At 41.5% G+C, this 22,498-nt stretch overlaps 1 protein-coding gene across 23 annotated transcripts in view; it reads left to right on the top strand.

Moving 5' to 3' along the window:
• The window catches only part of TSNARE1 (t-SNARE domain containing 1), a 702,049-nt gene that overhangs the window by 476,384 nt on the left and 203,167 nt on the right, over positions 1-22,498 (top strand). For 22 of the 23 annotated variants that reach the window (XM_065586314.1, XM_065586320.1, XM_065586319.1 and 19 more), the window contains one exon: positions 7,520-7,602. The exons of the other annotated variant lie outside the window; for it this stretch is intronic. In XM_065586314.1, the coding sequence (XP_065442386.1) occupies positions 7,520-7,602 (83 nt within the window). The remainder of the gene's footprint in view (positions 1-7,519; positions 7,603-22,498) is intronic. 23 annotated transcript variants of the gene reach the window in all.

Here is a 22,498-nt window from a genome sequence, read left to right as displayed (position 1 = left end):
TACACAGTGTCCTGGGATCAACCACAAAGAGCCATCACTCATGTCCTCTGCAAGCCTCTTCAGGTCACTTTGGAAGATTCTTCATATATGTTCTGTGACTGATGGCTTAGTGGCACAGGAATTGCTTTGTTATGAAGAGTCCCCTGGAGACTGGATGGAGTCTGCTATCAAATACAATAAAACAAGAGACTTTGGAAAATCAGACAGCTGGATCGTTAACTAAACTGTCCTGTGGCTGAGTTGGGACATCTGAAAAATGAATGCATCCTGGGAATGGTCCCTGAATACCTGGACTTAACATTTCTGGTAACCTTTCTACAATAGAATGGGGTCTACATATTCATATCCATTCAGTTGGTAACACTTCCTAAATATCAGAGGAGACAATTATATTGATGGATATATTTATGTACTCGGTTCTTTGTGCACTGCAGAATCCTCACTTGGCTCTTTCATGTCTAGCTGTTCCTGGGGTAAGACATGGAGTTATGTGTCAGAGCAGGGTACCACTTCTCCAGAAGTTGTGCACAGTGGCATCCAAGTCTTTCTGAAGTTGCTACTTATCTATTTCAGATGAGGCACGCATTTTTCATTTTATTTTGAAGACATAACTCAGAAGCTGTTGAACCAAAGTGTATACTTTGGAGCCGGTTTACTCTGTCTTCTTCTCAACACAGTTATGACTAACAGCTTTATTATAAACAGTACCATCCATAGCGTATTTCTCAGGAGGCAGGCACAGGTTAGTTTGATCTTCTCTGTTCTTCTCATTTCACAAATAGTGGCAGGGGGTGCAAGGAATGTATGAGTCTTTGCGTTTTATTTCTCTGTGTTTTAAAGTCTATGTCTCTGAGTTTCTGTCTCTTGCCTCATTGTTTGCACATTCTTTTTATAATGCTAATGGTGTTAGGAAGACAGTGTGTGTGTTTTGTAAAGAAAAGAGTAATGGGTGATTACAGACTTATAAGTTTACTAATGCCTAAAGATGTGTCTGCTGTTCTGTATTTGATCTTCTTAATGTGACTGGGTTGTTGTAGTTGCAGCTAATGAGCCAAGTAATTTTGTACAAGAAACTAGCTCCATGGATGTGGATGGAGGTCTCTTCTTTTTATGATTTTTTTTTTTTTGCCACCAGTAGAATTCTCTGCTGCTGTGAACATGAAGCCCAGTTCATCTGAAGTTGTTATCAGGAAGCTGCACTGCTGTGCTCTGAACTCCCAGAAATCCTGTGATTGAGCTGGAAGGGTCATAAATGTACAACCAGCTGAGTTGTTGGTTTATTTCTGCTGGTAGGCGTCACACTCTGTCTTAGAAGGGTAGCGTGTGGGATACCATGTTATGAATAGGTTAAATAAATCAAACCAACCATTGCAAGGGAAAAACAAATCATAAATATCATGGATTTTACTTTGGAGGCAAAATTCAGCCTTTCCAAAATAACAAGCAAACATACACACCTTTTTTGTAAATTAATCGGACACATTGTCTTGATATTTTCCTCTGACTGGGAAGAGTTGACACCTTTGGATTAGTCCACTGAGTTATAGGAGTAGATAGATTATACATTTGAGTCTCTGAGATTTTATTTTTATTTATTTTTGGCATAATTCTAGGCTTGAGTGGACTTGCAAAATATTCTGAGATTGATAGTGCATGTAAAATGAATTTTGCATAAATGATAAGCTATTGACACTATGGTATAATTCTACAATTTGGATAGGTTTTATGGAGGTTTAAATATTTCCAAACCACATTTTAAGGGCATCTGTCATTTACTAAGCAGTGCAAATCACTGCTTTGTCTGGGACTAAAGGTAGGTGAAGTAATGTTAATGTGAGTACACTCCTTTACACCCACTTCTGCTAGTATAAACGAGGGCACAGGGTCCTTGATGAAGGCAAATCCAGCAAGCAGCAGGTAGTGGCATTTCATGGTGGTTATAATGTCTGTTCCACTTTGATCTTCAAGGAGTCAATAGAGAGATTTTTTTAAAAGTGCTGGCTGGGTTCACTCATTTGGCACAACACCTTGGCAGGGGTCTTTTATGTTACCCTTTGCGGAAATCAGAACTGCCATCTCCCATGAGAAACCCTTGGATAGGGTAGAGATGTGGATGCTGGCTGCCCTCCATTGGGGATTAATACCCCCAGGTCTTGATGGCTTAGGGAGCTACAAATTGCACCTCGTTAAGTTAACCTGATCCACTTACCTTCATTTCTAAATTGGGAGAGCACATATTTTACATACTCTATAGACCTGATTTTGCAGGTTGACTTACACACGTTTAGATATGACCAAACACTGTCATTTTAAGCTTTACTCTGGAAGAACTCCCATATCTATCAATGAGAGCTAAGTCCCCAATCTAGCACGGGGCAAAACAGGATGTGTCCTGTGAAATGCTCTTTGAGTTAAGGATTCTCAGCACCTCACAGTCACAGACCACAAAGAATGACGCAAGACTTGATTCATACTATGTGCAAATTAGAACTGGTTGAAATTTTTCTCACTAAAGCATTTTCATCGAAAAGTGGTCTTTATTCAAAAAAAGGAACATTTTGACTTTATGTTCCATTTTTCACAATGTCTCACACCAAATTTTTACTGACATTTTTATGAAAAAATGTTTGATAAAAATATAGGTATAATTTTGCTTAAAGAAACGTCATGAACAATTTTTTGGAAAACAGAATGGACCCATTGCAAACCCTTCAAAAAAGAAGCTATTTTAAATTTGTTTGCAAAATCCTTCTCCTGTTCTTCAACCAGCCCTAACACAAATACCTGCCCAGTGAAACCAATTAATAATGACCACTGTGAGGACCCTGATTTTGTCCTATTATAACCGGTGACTGTTCAACACAGTGCAACAAAAAATGAAAAAAAAAACACCACCCCGATCACTCTGACTTAGATGCCGTTAAGTATGGAATTCACTTTCACTTATGTAATTTCACATAGAAGATTTTGCTGTCCGTTAACATTGGTTGATCATAGACACCAGGTGACCTTAAGCAGAGGTGTGACAGGGTAGGGTCTCATTCTGGTCTCTTTTGAAGTTACAAATAGTTGGAGATCTTCTTCTGGTAAGCACCTCATGTGGTTTATTTTGCAGTGTTCTCCCCACCACTTTCACAGACGTGTGCAGCCCACTGTTTATAGTTTCATACAGTCCTTAACTCCCTTAGCCAAGGAGCGATTACACAGAAAGGATCTTCCTCCTGGGAGATCCCGCTGGGCTGTGACTCTGAAAGCTTCCCTTTCTCACCTTCCCCGCTTCCCCTGTCTTTTCTACCTTCTGCCTAATGGGCTAACTAGCCTTTCAGCTCTCCACAGCCCAGCCCAATCCATCAATTAGGCCCAGTTCTTCTTAATCAGCTCTACTCTAGAGCAACTAATTAGAGTTGCAGTGGCCAGAGTGCTGGATCAGCTGTTCTTTCCCAGCTCTCTGTCACAACAGGTTATCACTGTAACGAAATAAAATGCAAATCACAATGTTTAGCACTTCAGTAATGTTGTTCTCTTCAAAAAATGTCATAATCATTGATTAATACCCCTGTGAGATAGGAAGGATTAAGGCCCATTTGCAAATCACAGCCCAAGTGACTTGGCTGAGGCCACACAATGAGTCATTGTAGCTGGGATCATCCTGTTGTATGCATGCAGGATGTCCTATTAAAATCAGTGAAGTGGTGGACAGATCATTGACTGGATGATCTTGCCCCAGTAATTCTTGGCTACCATGTTTGTGTTTTGATGCCTAGACTACATCTCTCTCACTCTCTCCCTTGTGTGTAAATCAGTGGAAATCAGTATTTTGCACAGGACTTGTCTTCACTGCTAAAAAAAGGTGCATTTTTTACCTCAGGGTAACTAACACACATGAGCTGTCCTGAGGTAAAACCACAGAGAAGACCAGGCACTTCAGTTTTACGGCCTGGTAAATCACGTGTTTAACAGCTCTATACCTCTTCCAGGGGCTGACTTTGCGAGTTTACTTTACGGTAAAACTAAAGTGCCTGGACTTCACTATGTTTTTTTCCTTGGGATAATTCATACATGTTAGTATCCCCAAGGTAAAAAATTGCATCTTTTTTAGCAGTGAGGACAAGCCCACCACATTACCTATGTATGCTTCATTTTTCATGCAGTGCTCGCTCTGTAGGTTTTTTTTTTTCTCCTGCCCCTTAGGATTGCAAGCTACTATAGCAAATGTTAATTAGGACCTTTCATCTCAAATCTTTTGTACTCGTGGCAAAGCTGGAGTTCTGGACATTAGAGGAACCTGCCAGCTGGGCAGGCAGCTTGCCCAGTTTTTTGTTTTTCCTCTGTAACATCACACCATTACGTATGTAACATTTCGGTCATCATTCAGTAAAGATTCCTTGTACTCTGGGGGTTTGCATTGTGGAACAATTTAACATATAGTGTTTGCAAAGCATGATGCTGGTTGTTCTGAAAAAAACCTCATGGAATCTAAAGAATTTTGTGTTGCTCTTCCATGCTCAAAAAGTTATTTCCCTAGGGAAAGGGCCTGTTAAATTGCGGCCGTTCATGAAAGAAGAGGTGTAAAGTCCTGGGATCCTAGGTAACACTAGGGAAGAAAACAACAAGCTCTTTTGCTTTGATTAGACAAATCAGATTACTCAACTTTTTTTGAATTTCTGTATAAGGCTGTTCCATTATCGGACAAAGACTAACTGTCCTCTTTAAATATATCTCCTATGAACTGGCAATCTTGCCTTGCTTTATGCTCCCGAAATGAGCATGTCTCCTGTTACTGGCTATGGCTTGTTTCTGATTGTCACTTGTTTCCTTATTTACCTTGTGTCATGTCCCCTCTCTCCAATCCAGGTACATGTGTCTAACTCCCAGGCAGGGCCAACTCAGGCTTTTTTGCCGCCCCAAGCGGCGAAGGAAAAAAAAAAAGCCACAATCGGCGGCATTTCGGCGGCAGCTTAATCGCGCCGCTTCATTCCTCTGCGGCAATTCGGCAGCGAGTCCTTTGCTCCGAGACGGACTGAGGGACCCGCCACCGAAGACCCGGACGTGCCGCCCCTTCCCGTTGGCCGTCCCAAGCACCTGCTTCGTTCGCTGGTGCCTGGAGCCGGCCCTGCTCCCAGGGCTTGTCTACATTGGGAGATTATACTGTACTAGAGCACGACCTTGTGGAGTTATGGTAACAGAACATTAGACAGGATCAGCTCGTGTAAACTGTTGTAGCCCCATTGACTTCCATGGAGCTGCACTTACTATACCAGCTGAAAGAAGAACAGGAGTACTTGTGGCACCTTAGAGACTACGGTGCCACACGTACTCCCGTTCTTCTTGCGGATACAGACTAACATGGCTGCTACTCTTATACCAGCTGAGAATCGCTGTAGACAAGCACGGTCCTGTTTAGCATTGTCCCAGCTGGTTATGATATTCTTAGCGTAGGCACAATGTGCCTCATGTGGCACGTGACCAGGATTCATCAACCTTAGGGCTAACCACCACTAGCTGACAAAATGTTACACCTGATATTCCCTGTCTGTGCTATGTGCTAAGTCACATTTAGCATCCTGTTATCTACCTTGACTCCTCAGAGTTGTGTTTTAGCATAAAGTAATTTCCCAGTGTAGACAAGCCCATATGGACAGCCATGGAAGCTGGGCACACATGTTAATTGCTATTTACCAAGCACTGATTAAATTCCCATAGCTGTACAGACATCAAGAGAGAGACACTCCCAGCCCCATACAGCTTTCTCTGCCCTAAGGAGCATGCTCAGGCACCACCGTGCTCTTCCCACCCCAACTCTTTGGTTTCAAATGGAAAGGACATGCTTTTTTCCATTGTCTGTATGATCATCTACTGCTAGAGACTCCTGACATACCTAGGCACTATGAGCTGACTTGACAGTGTCCAACAGAAGAGAGATCAGAGGTAGCACTGGATGGTAGTGGTTTTGAACGTGTGTGAGAGAGTGATTTAATGCAATTATTTTCTGCTAGCACTGAAAACAAAAGGGGGAGAAAACAATCTGTCATTCCAGCAGTATACTAAAATTAACATAAGACTGTAAGTGAACCCTTTGGGCTGATTGATAGATAGATAGAATCATAATAGCTCTCATCTGTCCTTATAAAGGCAAATTTGATAGGCTTCTGGGTCAAATCCTGAGCTCATCATGCAGTTTTCACTCCATTCCCACTGATCATGGTCAGAAACCAGTGACTTCAGTGAATCTCTGCACAGGCTCAGGCCTCTGTTGCCGGGTCAGGTCCTTGGTTAAAAACTGTTTGAGATGCTCTGGATTTGGCCATTAAATTATGGCATCTCAATTCTTAATAGCACTGCCCATAGAGTTTCTGCACTGCTAATACAGATGCACGTATTCAAGAATGAAAAGAGTAGGACCTCCCCCCCAAGTTGTGATGAATGCTTTTGAGTAGGTTTCCACACATTAAACTCATTTCATTTTCTTTAAGGTATCATAAGTGCCCAAGTGTATGAGCAGCCTTACAAAATTGTTTCATTTACAAAACAGAATAAAACAAATCTTCAGAAAAGTATCTATGAGTGCATAACAGCATCTGAAAGGTCAGCTTTTCCCATTCCACAGAAATGTCCTTTTTTAATTTTCTCTGTTTTGAAAATAAAAGAATAAATTAATTAAACCAATTTTCTGTACCGAGGATCCATTCAGTTACCATGTCACGTAAAGTCTTTCCACTGATTTTATGGAGAGTTGGATCAAGCCCTGAAATCTTAGTCCCAACTTTCTGCCTATAGTACTTTCCCCCAGGTGATTTATATATACCCAGTGGTCTGCTTTCTCCTCAGCAGTGCAAACATGCAACTCCCACTGAGACCAGTAGTCGCTGTGTGCGTGTCTCTGAGGGAACGATTTGGCTGTGACTGTGATGTTTCTATTTGATACACAATCTAACTCTTAATTGCAGCTTTTGCAACATAGATGTTGGTTTCTAAACACAGGACTGGTGTCCATTTAAAACATTGCTTTCTTTGACTGGCATGTATTGATTCCTTCCCCCCTCCCTCCCAAACTGGCTGCGCTCTGTAGTTATTAATCCTTCTTTTCCAAATGTTTTTTCTTCACTCAGAGGTAAAAAGTGAAGATCTTTATAGCAGGACAAATCAAGAAGCACAAACGTGATATACCTCCTGTATCCCATTTTAGAATGTAACTCCCATCCAGTGAGATTACCAGTCGTATAGAAGCCCTGATCCATTGGAGCCCATGGATTCTTTCCATTGGATCAGGCTCATAACCTTTCCATTTTGTATGATATTCACCAGTTACTCTGCCTCTGGGATGAGTTAGGCTCCTTCTTTTTGCCAAATGTTGGGTGGCCCTTATGGGCACCCCCTCGCTTTCCGAACTTGCAAACAAAAGGATGTGTGGCTCTTTCCTGTTTGTTCATGCCCCCATTAAATTACTGCATTGTTGTTGGTGTGAATTATTCCTTTAGCTTTGTACCATGTAATTACCTTCTATTATCTTAATTTACAGACAGTATTGAAGCCAACATTGAGACTGCATCTTCTAATGTAGAATCAGCCAATGAGCAGTTGGCTAAAGCCAGTCAGCACCAAGTAAGTTGGTCTAAAAAATCCTATAGATACATTCAGTAAAATTAATTAAAATAAAACAGTTGAAAGCTGTTTTATTTCCATGAGCACATGGCACAAACTCTGCTGTGTTCTTGCACTACCTGGAAGTATAATAAAGAGTAGTCTAAGTGAAAGCTAAAGTCTTTCATATGATTAACGGACTAGTGTTGGCAACTTGGATTTGGAGTAGTCATTTAGAGATCTGCATATTAAAGAGTCATTTCCCAGTAGGAAACTGAGCAATTAGCTACTGTTGTTCTTGGAAGGATGGCATAAAAAGTGCATCATTTAAGCATATATGTTCTTCTTACTGGAATGTTTCCCTATAATCAAGCAACTGAGTGTTGCCAGCAGACAAGATGCAGTTGGTAAATAATGGATAACGAAATGGTTTTCAGCACTTTTTAAGGCAATTTTCATTTTGTTTTCATCAGAGCAAGAGTAAATTACACTAAAAAAAGTTAGTCTTGTTTGAAAATAGCTGGACCAAAAAGAACAGCTTGACTTTTTGAGGTCAATACTTTCTAGTCATGAAGACAGGGGGGAAAAATCCCAAATCCATTAAAGCTTCATTATTACTTACATTGGATTAGAGAGACCAAAAGTTGTTAAGATAAACTTTTGTTTTTCTGAAACATAAATGTATTAAAGCCCAAAGTTAGTTGCTTGTATCCAAACTTGTAGGCATTTTTATTAAAAATTATAGCTTAGATAACATGTGAGTGAAGAGACCTTCTCTTTGCTAATTAATGTAGGGCATAATTCTGAAGATCTTACTCAGCAAAACTCATTGGGAGTTTTGCCCTAGTAGAGACTGCAGGATTCTGTTCACAGGCGATGAAATAGTATGCTTTTTAAAGTCTGCCCTGATTGTCTGATTATAGGTTCTGTAGGTGATTAAGCACGTAATAATAATGTCTGTTCAGGCAGAAGCATTTCTGTGGAACATTGGCATGACTTAAATCTATAGCAGGGGAACACTGAATATATGTTTGGGGCAGAAGCACACATTTATGCACAAATCTCTTAGTCAATAATGTATTATAGGCAATGTTGTGGTTGGAATAAATTGGGTATGTTCATGAATTACCCCACATGCCTGGAACAACCCGAGATTAGTGAACTCTGCTTAACAGAATTTCCCTGTCAACAAACTTTAGATACGATCCATGGGATTGTACTCTGGCCTCTTTGTAGAGTCTGCATTCCAGATCCCTCCAGTTCATAGCATAGTGAACAGAATATCCTGTATGGATAATACTATGCCAAACTAAACCACCGTTTTACATACTTAGTGTTGGATGTTTATAAATACATACTTGAGACAGACTGATGAGCCGGATGATTTTGTAGACCACTTGGCTTGAAAGGGGCTGCACTGGTTGGAATGTCACACCCTTTAAAGCCATTAGCGTTCCTTGCGCTGCTCTACTCTATCTCTCTGTGTAGCTCCCTTGCCATTGTATATTGCTATTACCCACACCCCATGGCATGTTGGGGTTCTCCTATAAATGCAGGCTGGCTTACATGCATTTGTTACGTATCTCTTCTTTATGAATGTGTTGAAATATTTGAGTTTGAGACCGACTGTAGTCCTTAATAAAGAGATTTCTGTTGAGAATAAAGTTAAAGTGATGGGTTACTTAGCATAGTGTTCAAACAGAGCATAGAACAGTAGCTTCAGCAATGCAACATGGACCACTGGCCGCAACCCAGACATGACCATAACAAAGCATAAGCAAATAGCTTTTCTTTAACTCTTACAAAATAGTTTTCAGCCAGCGATAAAAATATTTAAACCAATACAAGTATGCTCCGGCTAAGCAACTTTGCCTGGTACTTTACTTTTGCAACTGTCTTCCCCTCAGCACAAGATATCTGTGCTGACAGCAGCATTTTGCTTCTCTGCTGTGACTCCCCCCATCCTCCCTCCCATCTGTCTATCTATCTATATGGAAGAAACTAGAAATTTCTCATTATATAAAACCCATGCGAGAAACACACTGTAGCTTATCTTCAATGGCTTTGCGGCCTCCCCTGTTTGCGTTTGTGCTTGGAGACTTGTTCAATTTGCCACAGATGTACTTGCGGAAGAGGGGCATCTGCTTCATAATATGTGTGTGTATGTATGAACACAGCCCTGTGTACGTAAGTGTACTTGAATAATAATGTATCTCTTTAGTAGCAGGAAAGATTAGCTGGTCCAGTGGTTAGGGCATTATCTTAAGTCTTGGGTTCCAGGTGTGGGTTCAAATCCCAGCTCCCCAACAGATTTTCTGAGAGACCTTGGACAAGTCATTTAGGCCCAGATTTTTAAAGTCTTTAGGCATTGCCTAAATCCTTTTAGAAAACTGGAATTATACTCCTAAATCAGCTAGATGTTGTAATGCTGAGTGCAGCAACACCTAAATACTTTTACAAATCTGGGCCTTAGACTCTCTATTTCTCAGTTCCTCAGCTGTAAAGCAGGGAAAATAGCACTTTCCCACCTCATATTGTGAAGATAAATATTTTAAAATTTTGAAGTGGTCAGATATTATGGTGACAGGGGCCCATATGTCTATCGTAGACAGAGGTTAATACGCATACTCTCTGTATCTATCCAGGAGTTAAATGAAGAGAAATAATATCTTAATAGTGTGTCTTGAATCCTTGCCAGCTGCTGTAAATCTCTATAGCTCCATTGACTTTTGATTTACACCAGTCTGGCCTGCTGTATCTGAACTACAAGCAGGGGAAGTGGTGGGTGAATTTCTACTGACCATGATATTATGAGTGAAAGAGGTGCTACGTTAGCCCAGAGGCATAACCGAGTTAATTATTTTAGTGAGGATGTTCAGTGCCCTGGTATAAATGTTTGTTCAGCATTGGACAAGCTTAACCTTCATAGTGGACCACAAACTGAATATAAGTTGTCAATATGATGTAGCTGCAAAAATGCTAATATGATTCTGGGATGTATTAACAAGCGTGTTGTTTGTAAGACACAGGAGGTAATTATCCCGCACTACTTGGTACCAGTGAGGTCCCAGCTGGAGTACTGTGTCCAATTCTAGGTACCACACTTTAGGAAAAATGTGGAAAAATTGGAAAGAATCCAGAGGAGAGCAACAAAAATGATCAAAGGTTTAGAAAACCTGACCTGTAAGGAAGGTTAAAAAAACTGGGCATGTTTAGCCTTGAGAAAAGAAGACTAAGAGGGGAACCTGATAACAGTCTTCCAATATGTTAAGGGTTGTTATAAAAAGGACAATGATCAAATGTTCTCCATGTCCACTGGAGGTAGGACAAAAAGTAAAGGGCTTAATCTGCAGCAAGGAAGATTTAGGTTAAATATTAGGAAAAACTTTCTAACTCTAAGGGTAGTCAAGCTCTGGAATGGGCTTTCCAGGGAAGTCATGGAGTCCCCATCCCTGGAAGCATTTAAAAACAAGTTGAACAAACACCTTTCAGGGATGTTCTAAGTTTACTTGGTCCTTCTATAGCACAAGGAGCTGGACTTGATGACTTCACGAGGTCTCCTCCAGCCCAATGTTGCTATGAAGCTATAATTCTAGAGACCCAAAGGGTAACAAGAAGACATTCTACAAATACATTAGAAACAAGGGGAAGACCAAGGACAGGATAGATCTATTACTCAATGAGGGGAGTGGGGGAACAATAAAAGAAAATGTAGAAATGGCAGAAGTGCTAAATGACTTTTTTGTTTCAGTTTTCACCAAAAAGGTTAGTAGCAATTGGATGTCTAACATAGTGAATGCCAGTGAAAATGTGGTAGGATCAGAGGCCAAAATAGGGAAAGTACAAGTTAAAAATGACTAAGACAAGTTAGATGTCTTCAAGTCACCAGGGCCTAATGAAATACATCCTAGAATACTCACGGAGCTGACTGAAGAGATAGCTGAACCATTAGCGATTATTCATGGAAGACGGGAGATTCCAGAGGACTGGAAAAGGGGAAATATAGTGCCAATCTCTAAAAAGTGAAATTACAGACCAATCAGCTTAACTTCAGTACCTGGAAAGATAATGGAGCAATAATTAAGCAATCAGTTTGCAAACACCTAGAAGATAATACAGTGATAAATAACAGCACAGATTTGTCAAGAACAAATTAAGTCAAACCAACCTTCTAGCATTCTTTGACAGGGTAACAAGCCTAGTGGATAATGGGGAAGTGGCAGATGTGGTATAACTTGAATTTAGTAAGGCTTTCGATACTGTCTTGCATGACCTTCTCATAAACAAACTAGAGAAATACAACCTAGATGGAGCTACTACTATAAGGTGGGTGCACAACTGCTTGGAAAACCATTTCCAGAGTTATCAGTCATTCACAGTCAAACTGGAAGGTCATATTGAGTGGTGCCCAGCAGGGATCAGTTCTGGGTCTGTTTCTGTTCAATATCTTCATCAATGATTTAGATAATAAGCTTATAAAGTTTGCAAACAATACCAAGCTGGGATTGGTTGCAAGTGCTTTGGAGATAGGATTAAAAGTCAAAATGATCTGGACAAATTGAAGAAATGATCTGAAGTAACTCCACTTAGGAAGGAACAGTCAGTTGCACACATACAAAATGCGAAATGACTGCCTAGGAAGGAGTACTGCGGAAAGGGATCTGCGGGTCTTAGTGGATCAGAAGCTAAATAGGAGTCAACAGTGTAACACTTGCAAAAAAAGCAAACATCATTCTGGGATGTATTAGCAGGAGTGTTGTAAGCAAGGGCAGGTCTACATTAACCCCCCAATTCGAACTAAGGTACGCAACTTCAGCTACGTGAATAACGTAGCTGAAGTTCGAAGTACCTTAGTTCGAACTTACCTCGGTCCAGACGCGGCAGGCAGGCTCCCCCGTCGACTTCGCGGTACTCCTCTCGCCGAGCTGGAGTACTGCAGTCGACGGCGAGCACTTCTGGGTTTGACTTATCTCGTCCAGACAAGATGCGATAAGTCAAACCCAGAAGTTCAATTTGCTTGCCGCCGAACTACCGGGTAGTGTAGACCCACCCTAAGACACAAGAAGTAATTCTTCTGCTCTACTCCGCGCTGATTAGGCCTCAGCTGGAGTATTGTGTCCAGTTCTGGGAGCCACATTTCAGAAAAGACATTGACAAATTGGAGAAAGTCCAGAGAAGAGCAACAACATTGATTAAAGGTCTAGAAAACATGACTTAGAGGGAAGATTGAAAAAATTTGATTTGTTTGGTCTGGAGAAGAGAAGACTGAGGGGGGGACATGATAACAGTTTTCAGGGACATAAAAAGTTGTTACAAGGAGGAGGGAGAAAAATTGTTCTCTTTAACCTCTGAGGATAGGACAAGAAGCAATGGGCTTAAATTGCAGCAAGGGAGGTTTAAGTTTAGGAAAAACTTCCTAACTATCAGAGTGGTTAAGGACTGGAATAAATTGCCTAGGGAGGTTGTAGAATCTCCATCATTGAAGATCTTTAAGAACAGGTTATACAAACACCTGTCAGGGATGGTCTATATCAAGAGTTTTTCAAACCTTGGGTCATGACCCACTAGTGGGTCACGGCATGTAAGGAGCAGGTTGCCTTGATCTGGTCAGCACCGCCGACCAGGCCGTTAAAAGTCCCGTTGGCAGTGCTGCCCAGCTAAGGCAGGATAGTGCCTACCTTTTCTGACACCAGAAGTGGCCAGCAGCAGGTCTGGCTTCTAGGCAGGGGGGCCACAGGGCTCTGCGCGCTGCCCCCGCCCCGAGCAACCGGCCAATGGGATTTGGGGGAGCGGTGCCTGCGGGCGAGAATCACACGGAGCTGCTTGTGCGCCTCCGCCTAGGAGCCAGACCTGCTCCTGGCTACTTCCAGGGTGCAGCGTGGTTCATGGTGCACCCCAGCTGCGCTGCCGACCAGGAGCCACCGGAGGTAAGTCCGCGCCCCAATCCCCTGCCCCAGCCCTGAGCCCTTCCAAACCTGGAACCCCTTCCTGCACCCCAAACTCCTCATCCCCGACCCCATCCCAGAGCCTGCACCCCCAGCCCAGAGCCCTGACCCCTTCCGCACCCCAACCCCCTGTCCCAGCCCTGAGCCCCCCCAACCCAGAACCCCTACTGTACCCCAAACGCTTCAGCCCCAGCACAGAGTCCTGATCCCCTCCAACACCCCAACCTCCTGCCCTCCCACACCCTGAACCCCTCATTCCCAGCCCCACCCCGCAGCCTTCACCCTCTGCCCCTGCCCTGAGCCCCTCCCACACCCCAAACCCCTCATCCCCAGCTCCAGGGGGTCACAGGCATCAACAATTTTCTTCAACTGGGTCCCCAGGAAAAAAGTTTGAAAATCACTGGTCTAGATAATACATAGTCCTGCCTTGAGTGCAGGAGACTGGACTAGAAGACTCTCAAGGTCCCTTCCGGTCCTACGATTCTATGATTGATTCCATTTCTTTTTATTATGTGCTAATTATTAGTTGCCTTAAATTTATTTTTCTGACAGATGACTAGAGCACAATCTAGGTCATTTAATCCTGTCATTCTCTGAAGAAAAATGAAGGAGATAAAATGCTGAGGGTGTCATAAGTGTTAGTCATTATGATCAATGCAACATAGGGTCACATTTCCACATGAGGTCCTCTGACTTCACTCCTGATCACCAGAGGCTGGCTTTTCTCATCTTCACTGGTATTAGGAAACTGAGGTTGGTGTGGGCCTGAAATGATATTCCAATGCACTGGACTACCACACCATGCTTTTCACTTACAGGAATGCTCTGTATCTTTTTGGGTTATTTGATAGAGACACATCTATCAGTGGATCTGGAGGCTACCAATGAAGGGCTGGCTTCAGCATATGCAAAAATAGCTACTTTGGATTTTTTTATGTTCTCTTTTTTGTCAAACAGAGGTACAGCAGGGTAAATAAAAAAGTTCCACTAGTTTGTTCTGAGCTCCAGTTTTACCTTCTCAGATTCTTGAAGTCCCTTGGCATTTTGAACCTCACAATGCAATTCATGGTTACTAATCATAGAATATCAGGGTTGGAAGGGACCTCAGGAGATCATCTAGTCCAACCCCCTACTCGAAGCAGGACCAACACCAACTAAATCATTTGTTCTGATAAAGGAGTGCTACTGTTCTGAAATTTGTAGGGCAGTCTTGATTTCTATAGATTTGTCCTTGGAACCTTATTTACCAAGCACATAATTCGTCCCAAATTTATTTTGTGCATACTATGATGATGTAGTGCCATGATGCAATGAGATTGTAACACACTAACACAACACGATTACTTTGTCTCATGGGAATACAAGAGTAGAAGTGCTTGCAGGTCAGAATCCTAACTGATGAGTAATGGCAGAGAAGTGGTAACTAATTTCTTGTGGGTTATTGCTTAGACATGTGTGTCTGGAGAATGAATATGGCTGAACATGCTTCTCGTTTTAGTAATTAGCACTGATTGAAAGTTTTATTTGGGGGATTTTAAAGCTGTTCTGTAGCGATTCCGTCTATGAATGTAATGGGAGCTAAATAAAAAGTTGTAACGGGGACTCAAAGCATTGCAAAGGTTCTAAGCAAACTACATTAAAACAGTGATTTTTTTAAAATTTTACAGATAAGCCTTTGTTTGAACCCCTTCCCCAGAAGTAGAAACAAAACTTTCCTACCAGCCAAAATTCCCATGGTCCCAAGTCATGACAGTCCCTTCACAAATAAATAAACCTCCCAAAATGTACTGAATCGCTAATTCATGGATTTGTTCCTTCATGTCTTGCTTATTCTAACTGCATCCTTTGTGTTCTCCCAGCAGCACTCCCATCATAACTACTTTCTGTTCTCCAAGCTGAAGCATTACTTCTCTGTACACACTAACACTAACCAGCCCCTTTCAAAAACCTCCACCCCGCACCCTCCCATCCACTTCCATAAGCATATATAACTGATCTCCTCACTTTCCAGCTCTTCATTCCTCTTACATCTCATTCTCTTGATCTCCTCTCCTTCTACCATCTTATCTCGCTCCCAATATCCCTACATCTTCCTTCTCCTCTACCAATTCTGGACTTTTCTCAATCCCCCATCCCCTTTTTTTCATTTTCAGAGTTGACCCTTTGCTGCCATCATCACAGCTACCTTGAACAGTCTGTTCACTTGCATTGATCCTACTAATTTGTTTGTCCCATGCAGGTCAAAATCCACCTTGTCAGGATGCCTATATTCATGCTCTATGGTCTACTTCCCCACTTACTCACAGGAGTCCTTTCTAACCTTTTATTTTATTTAAAGTGAATTTAGTAATGTTGTATTGCACCACTGTGGGTTCAGCTCTGGTGGCAACAGTTTCCAGCTTAGCAGAGTGAAAGTCACCTCTGCTACTTGCTTCAGATTTAGGGTCTCTAGGAACACATAAAGACATACACATCCATTGGCAAGTACAAGGTCTAGTTTGTTTTGTCAATTCTATTAAAGTTACAGTTCAGGTTATGAGTACCCAAGCATATAGAAATCCTATAAAGACCTATGCACAAGTTAGAAATATAGTCATACTCACATCCTTAATGATATTGTTAAGGTTTGATGGCTGCCTTGCCAATTGATCATCAGTAGAGGGATGGTTCTTGCTGGAGTTTTCCCATAGGGAACTCATTTTACCCAATCTGGGAGACCTCTTTTCTCTTGTGATTCTGACTACACCTAACACGCTGTGCATGTGACTTGTACTCAAAATTACTCTTACAGTTAATTTTTCGCAATACCACTCATTGGTACATCTCTTCCCATAAACTTGTGTCATAGGGTCGTTCTTTGGTCACTTACTTATATCAGCATTTCTTAAACCTATTGCCTAGTACGCTAAGCTAAACGTACAGGCCCGAGCCTGTAGGCCTTGTGTTTCTGCCCTACTTACCTAGATACCTAATGCATACTTATCCCTTCTGACTACTGATCAATCTATTATTCTATAGTCCTACAACTTAAATCTATTTAGTATACAAGTATTATATATGACATAGCATGTTAATTAATCATAACATCATACAACACACAATGAATGAATGATAAAATGAAGTAATGGGCTACACCTTCATGCCACTCCTTTTCCACTGTTCCTGCCTACTCTCATCCTTCTTTATTGTAGCAATATCCTGTGAACTTGCAAGGGATTGTGGTATGAACAATGCCTTTTACAATTAAACTGTATTGTGCTTTAACTTCCAATGACAAATAGGCTGCTGCAGGTGGTTCTGATAAAAAGTGTGCTTTCTTTTCTGCCTGCTCCAGTGGCTGCATAAGAAAGGCAGGCTGAGATTACAGATTGGAGAGTGTTTTATTCTGAAGCAGCTTCTGTCTGTATGTGTGTTTTATTTTATTGTAAATGCGGCCCATTACAAAACAGCTGCTTACCATAGGAAATGGTATTCGAGTCAGCTGCAGTCCAAGTGATAAATGAGATGAGTGAATGCAGGAATTTAACCTCAGCAAGGTCTGAGCCATAACATTTATTTAAACCCATCTTTTCCTCTAAACAATGGATCTGTGTGATCAAATATTTATTGGGATAAGGTTTGTTTAGGGCTTTCAGATGGATGCTTGTGAGTGGTAAGGGGCAGTTTTGCAAAAGAATTCTGATAACATCTAAGCATCTCTTCATTTGGATTATCAGGGGAGATGATTTCTGTAGCGCGGTGTTAGTTTAATCATTTTAATTTTTGAATCCTGGCCAGTGGTTTGTTTACAAGAAACAAAATTTGTCCATCACGTGTTTTGGCCCAAATGATTCTATGTTTTCATGAGAGAAATGTACTATATAGATCAGGGGTAGGCAACCTATGGCACATGTGCCAAAGGCGGCACTCGAGCTGATTTTCAGAGGCACTCAGTGGTCCTGGCCACCGGTCCGGGGGGCTCTGCATTTTAATTTAATTTTAAATGAAGCTTCTTAAACATTTTAAAAACCTTATTTACTTTACATACAACAATAGTTTCGTTCTATATTATAGACTTATAGAAAGAGACCTTCTAAAAACGTTAAAATGTATGACTGGCACGCGAAACCTTAAATCAGAGGGAATAAATGAAGACTCAGCACACCACTTCTGAAAGGTTGCTGACCCCTGATATAGATTGTGTGGCAGGACATGTCAATGAGGCAGAGTCTGTTACATAAGGCCAAGAGTGAATTCAGCCTGATGCATACTGGGCATAACAACATCAGGATGCAATAGCTTTACATAAACTAAATGTATCATGGTTGCATATTTAGGAACATAACTTTTTGTAAGGAATAGTAGAGCTAGCAAGCCAACCAGACAGCTGCAGTAAATAGGTGGCTTAGTAACGTTAGGTGTGTTGACAAGGCCATAGTGAAGTCATGATCTCCTCAGTAAGGGGGAATTCTTTGTTTAAAATATCAGACCAGACATTCTTCATTATATTTAGACTGAACCATTTGACTTGAAGGGAATTATAGACAATATTGTCAAGCTGACTCAGAACTAGAGCATTTGTGGAGTTCATGTGAGTATCCCCGCTGCTGATAGGAGTTCATATACATCTGTGAATGGGTGTGTGGTACATGTGTGGGTGAACGTTTTTCCACCTGGATATTTATGTTCAATATACTGACTAAGCCCCTGACCCTACTTTGCTTGTCTGATGTGCCCAGGTGGTATGGATAGAGTACTCATTAGCTGAGGTTACGCTGCCAACTCATCTTTCCTGGCAACAAACTATGGCCTGTTGAAGTGCTTTCCTAAGCAGCTGAAAGTTTCTTTTTTTGTTATTGGGCCAACTACAGGATATAATTTGGAGAGCCCAGTTCTTAAAATCATCTCAAACATTCATGGAAGTGCTTTATTTTAAAAATAAACCCATGAACTGTATATCATTACAAATAAATAGTGCTAACTCTTTAAAAATGTCCAATATATGTATGTGTTAGCAACATGGCCATGCAATCATACCTCCTAGTTTGTCATCTTCTCATATCTTGTAAACTCAGTGGGATTGAGATTCACTACGGTTTGGATGGGGGAGCTTCAAGAAGCCCAGAGCATATTGCAATGAGTCATTTTAGGATGCAGTCCTTTCTCTCTGACACATTGCCGAACCAGTGTCCCAGCATTGAATTAGGGGCTCTGCTTCTGGAGAATGGTGCCTTTCAGATGAGATGGAAAACAAAGGCCTTGATCACTTATGGTGCTTAAAGAGCCTGTGGCAAATTATGCAACCATTGGGTACTAATTACCTAAGAGAGAGTATCCAGAATTCTTAACGATCTGAGTCGGCAAGCGTAACTCTGGACTAGCTCCATTGAAACCCATGGAGTTACACCAAGGTGGAAAAGAGAGAGGAATCAGGCCTTAGAAATCTAACCATTTCCTGCACTGTGGGAAGTCCTTGGGTCTGATTTTCATTTACCTCAAGATCCCCTTTCTCTGAGTGTTGTGAGTGTAACTGAGAATCAGGCCCATTGAGTGCAACAGCAGCAGCTTACAGTATAATCTATCACTACTAATATTTGGTATATTCCTTTTGGTAATACACCTCTACCCCAATATAACACGACCCGATATAATACGAATTCGGATATAACACGGTAAAGCAGCACTCCGGAGGGGCGGGGCTGTGCACTCCGGAGGATCAAAGCAAGTTCAATATAACGCGGTTTCACGTATAACACGGTAAGATCTTTTGGCTCCCGAGGGCCGCGTTATATCGGGGTAGAGGTGTACTTTTATACTTTGCAAGCCAATAAGGCCATTGGACCTGATTTTCAGACACACTAAGGCCCCTTTACATCACACTGGCAGTGTAAAGGCGCCTTAAGGCTTGTCTACGTGAACATTTAGTGTGTGGCAAGCTGGAGTGTGAGTCTTACCCAGCACTATCCTGCTGCACACTAATGGTCCATGTGGACTTTGCTGATGCACACTAACAGTTCCCTGGTGTGCTTTGATCTATTCCCATTTCAAAGCAGGGTCGATAGAAGCACACTGAGGAACTGATAGTGCGCTTCAGCAGGGCCAGGTGGACACTTAATGCAACACCCCAGCTTGCTGCAAACTAAATGTTGATGTAAATACACGCTGAATCTAAATGGGAGTCAGGCCCATTGACATTGAAATCCATTGTGATTTTTAAGCTCTTGTTCTCCTGCATGCTATTTGATATGCAAACCAGATACTTGGTGCTAAAACCTTACTAAAATCCTGATCTTGAAGCACTAAAATCAGAGGACAGTTTTGCAATGACTTCATTGATGTAGGATTTTGTCCTAAGTTAGGTAGGTGCCTCTTTGCGATTATTTGCATCCTAAATGAGCAACATATTGAGGAACTGAAGCTGTCTGATAAATATTCAAAACCAAACCCCTGCTCTAATCATATCAGAATATCAATCCATCTGCCGACCTCTGGTATCTTGTCTCTTTCATTGTTTGACACCTAGTGCTGACACCTAGTGCTTCAGCAGAAGGTAAAATCTCCCAATAATGCATTTAGGGCCTGATGGCAAAAGAAAGAGTCCGACTGAATTCAATGGGATTGGATCAGTTCCTTAGCCTGCTTGGTCCCACCTCCCGAATCATAAGATTTGATTGTCCGTCCCCTAGCTTGCATAACTACAGACAGTGATATTGCTGGCCATACTATTATACAGATCTTTTTAAAACCAACCCTAATAATTTACCAATATCAGGGAACTCCACAAGATGACTTTACAGCATAAAGAAATATTTGTCTTTATTTGTGTGAAACATACTTGTGTATCTAATAAGGCTATTGTAAGGGGTAAGTTCATATTTGTGCTGCTCTTTCATAAATGTGACATACTATGTTAGTGCTAAGTATTCTTCATTAAAACAGTTTTGCTATTACACCTCTACCCCGATATAACGCTGTCCTCGGGAGCCAAAAAATCTTACTGCATTATAGGTGAAACTGCGTTATAGCGAACTTGCTTTGATCCGCCGGAGTGCACAGCCACCCAACACCCGCCCCCCGGAGCACTGCTTTACCGCATGATATCTGAATTCATGTTATATCGGGTCGCGTTATATTGGGGTAGAGGTGTACTACCATTTAATTCCAGCATCCTTCTGTTTTTCATATTATGTGATAGTTAAAAAAGAGGGAAACTGATATTCTCCCCCCACACACACCCGAATCTGACAAATGTAATTTACTATGGGGATAAATTTAAAATGAAAACCTGATATTTTCCCCTCTTTTTAAGCAGAGGTTGAAACGTGTTTGTTAAATTAAAATCAGTGACTGTTTAGGTGTATTTGTAACACTCTTAAAATAAAACAGAGCCATTTAAATACTACTAATTTGGGTTACTTAGTTGTTTTTTTTCTTTTTTGAATGTTGTGTTCTATAAATTTTTCACAGATCCAGAGACAGTTTGAGTCAATTAAACCAGTGTAAATCAACAGTGATTCATTTGGGCCCTATTCTCCTGGCACTTGCACATGTTTCACACAAGTGTAAATTTAATTGACTTCAGTACACAATGATTTGCTCTTATTTACACAATGTGTAAGTTGGAGGAGAAGCATGCCCTCCATCCCAGAATTTACTCTGTGTAACCTACAAAGCACCAGAAATGTATGTGGCCGGACACCAAACTCCTAGAGGGAAATGTGTCACCCTGTAGACCAGAATCAACAGTGATAAAAAGATGGTGCAAGTTACCTGTAATTAGATCAGAAAAGAGGTATAATTTGTCAAGTTTTAAGAACGAGTTCCTCACATACAGAGAGGCCCAAAGAGAATGCTGTGATAAGAAAAGCGGCCAACAAGGAGGTTGTAGATAAGTGATCCCATTCCCTCTACCGATCCTACACCCACTTTATCTTGAACCCTTCTATTGCTTTTCTTGCTACGTCCCCTCTCCTCTCTTGTCCCTAATTACATCCCCTTTCCTGTGACTGCCAAATTGGTTTAAGTTACAGTTACATCCATTCCCTGACCAATTTACACCCCCTCTTACTTCATTGCTGAATTTGGCACCAGGACTTCTATGGGAGTTGCACCTGCTGACTATAGTTCTAACAGTGTAACTGAAGACTAGACCTCTGGGAATAATTCTGCACTGGCAGAGAGTTGCACAAGATGATGTAATGGATCTATACCTCCAGCTATTTTGTGTCACTCTAGTGCCGCAAAGCAGTTGCAAAACCCTGCATAACCGGCCAGATAAACGAGATTCACAGCAATTTTACCCCACCAGGCTATACCAGTGAATCTGGCCCCAAATATCTTTTCTGTCTCTTGTTTGCATGATTCTTACCATCTGATGCTGTTAACCTCCCTTTTTAAGCAGCCGAAACTCTAACATGCAGACTCTGCAGGCTTGTTTCTGTATCACAGTCATGGTTGTAAATAAGAAGTGGCTCTAGTGAAGTCAAGGGGGTTAAACTGCTGTCTAAATGTAAGTGAGATCAGGGTCAGACTCTAGAAGGGTGATTCTCCTTTTGTGTAATTCAGGAGTAACTCCCCTCAAGTCATTGGAATTGCGCAGTGTAAAACTGCTGCAAGAAAAATATGGGGTTTTCCAGCTGGGTGTGATGTTCTGAGCCTGAGAAAGTCCAGTGAGCCTGATTCTCCTCAGACCTGCACCACTTTGACTTTACTGGAGTTACTCCTCAGTTATATCAGGGCTAGTGAGTGGAGGATCTGACCCAAAGTTTATTTCAACCTGTTAAAGATTGTAGCCCAGATCCTCAGCTGGTGTAAATCAGCATAACTCCATTGCAGTCAATAGAGGTACATCAATTTACACCAGCTGAGGATTTTATCCTTGTGTGTCTCCTCATTTCTGTTCTAGTAACATCAAGCCCCCTCGTATAGCGTTTTCTTAGTCATTGTCATTGTTAGCAAGGACACAGCTATGGACTTTGCCACATTATGCCCCA

Source organism: Chrysemys picta, chromosome 2 (genome assembly GCF_011386835.1).
Source record: "Chrysemys picta bellii isolate R12L10 chromosome 2, ASM1138683v2, whole genome shotgun sequence".
Taxonomy (NCBI): Eukaryota; Metazoa; Chordata; order Testudines; family Emydidae; genus Chrysemys; species Chrysemys picta.
This window is presented reverse-complemented; position numbering and strand designations above follow the sequence as displayed.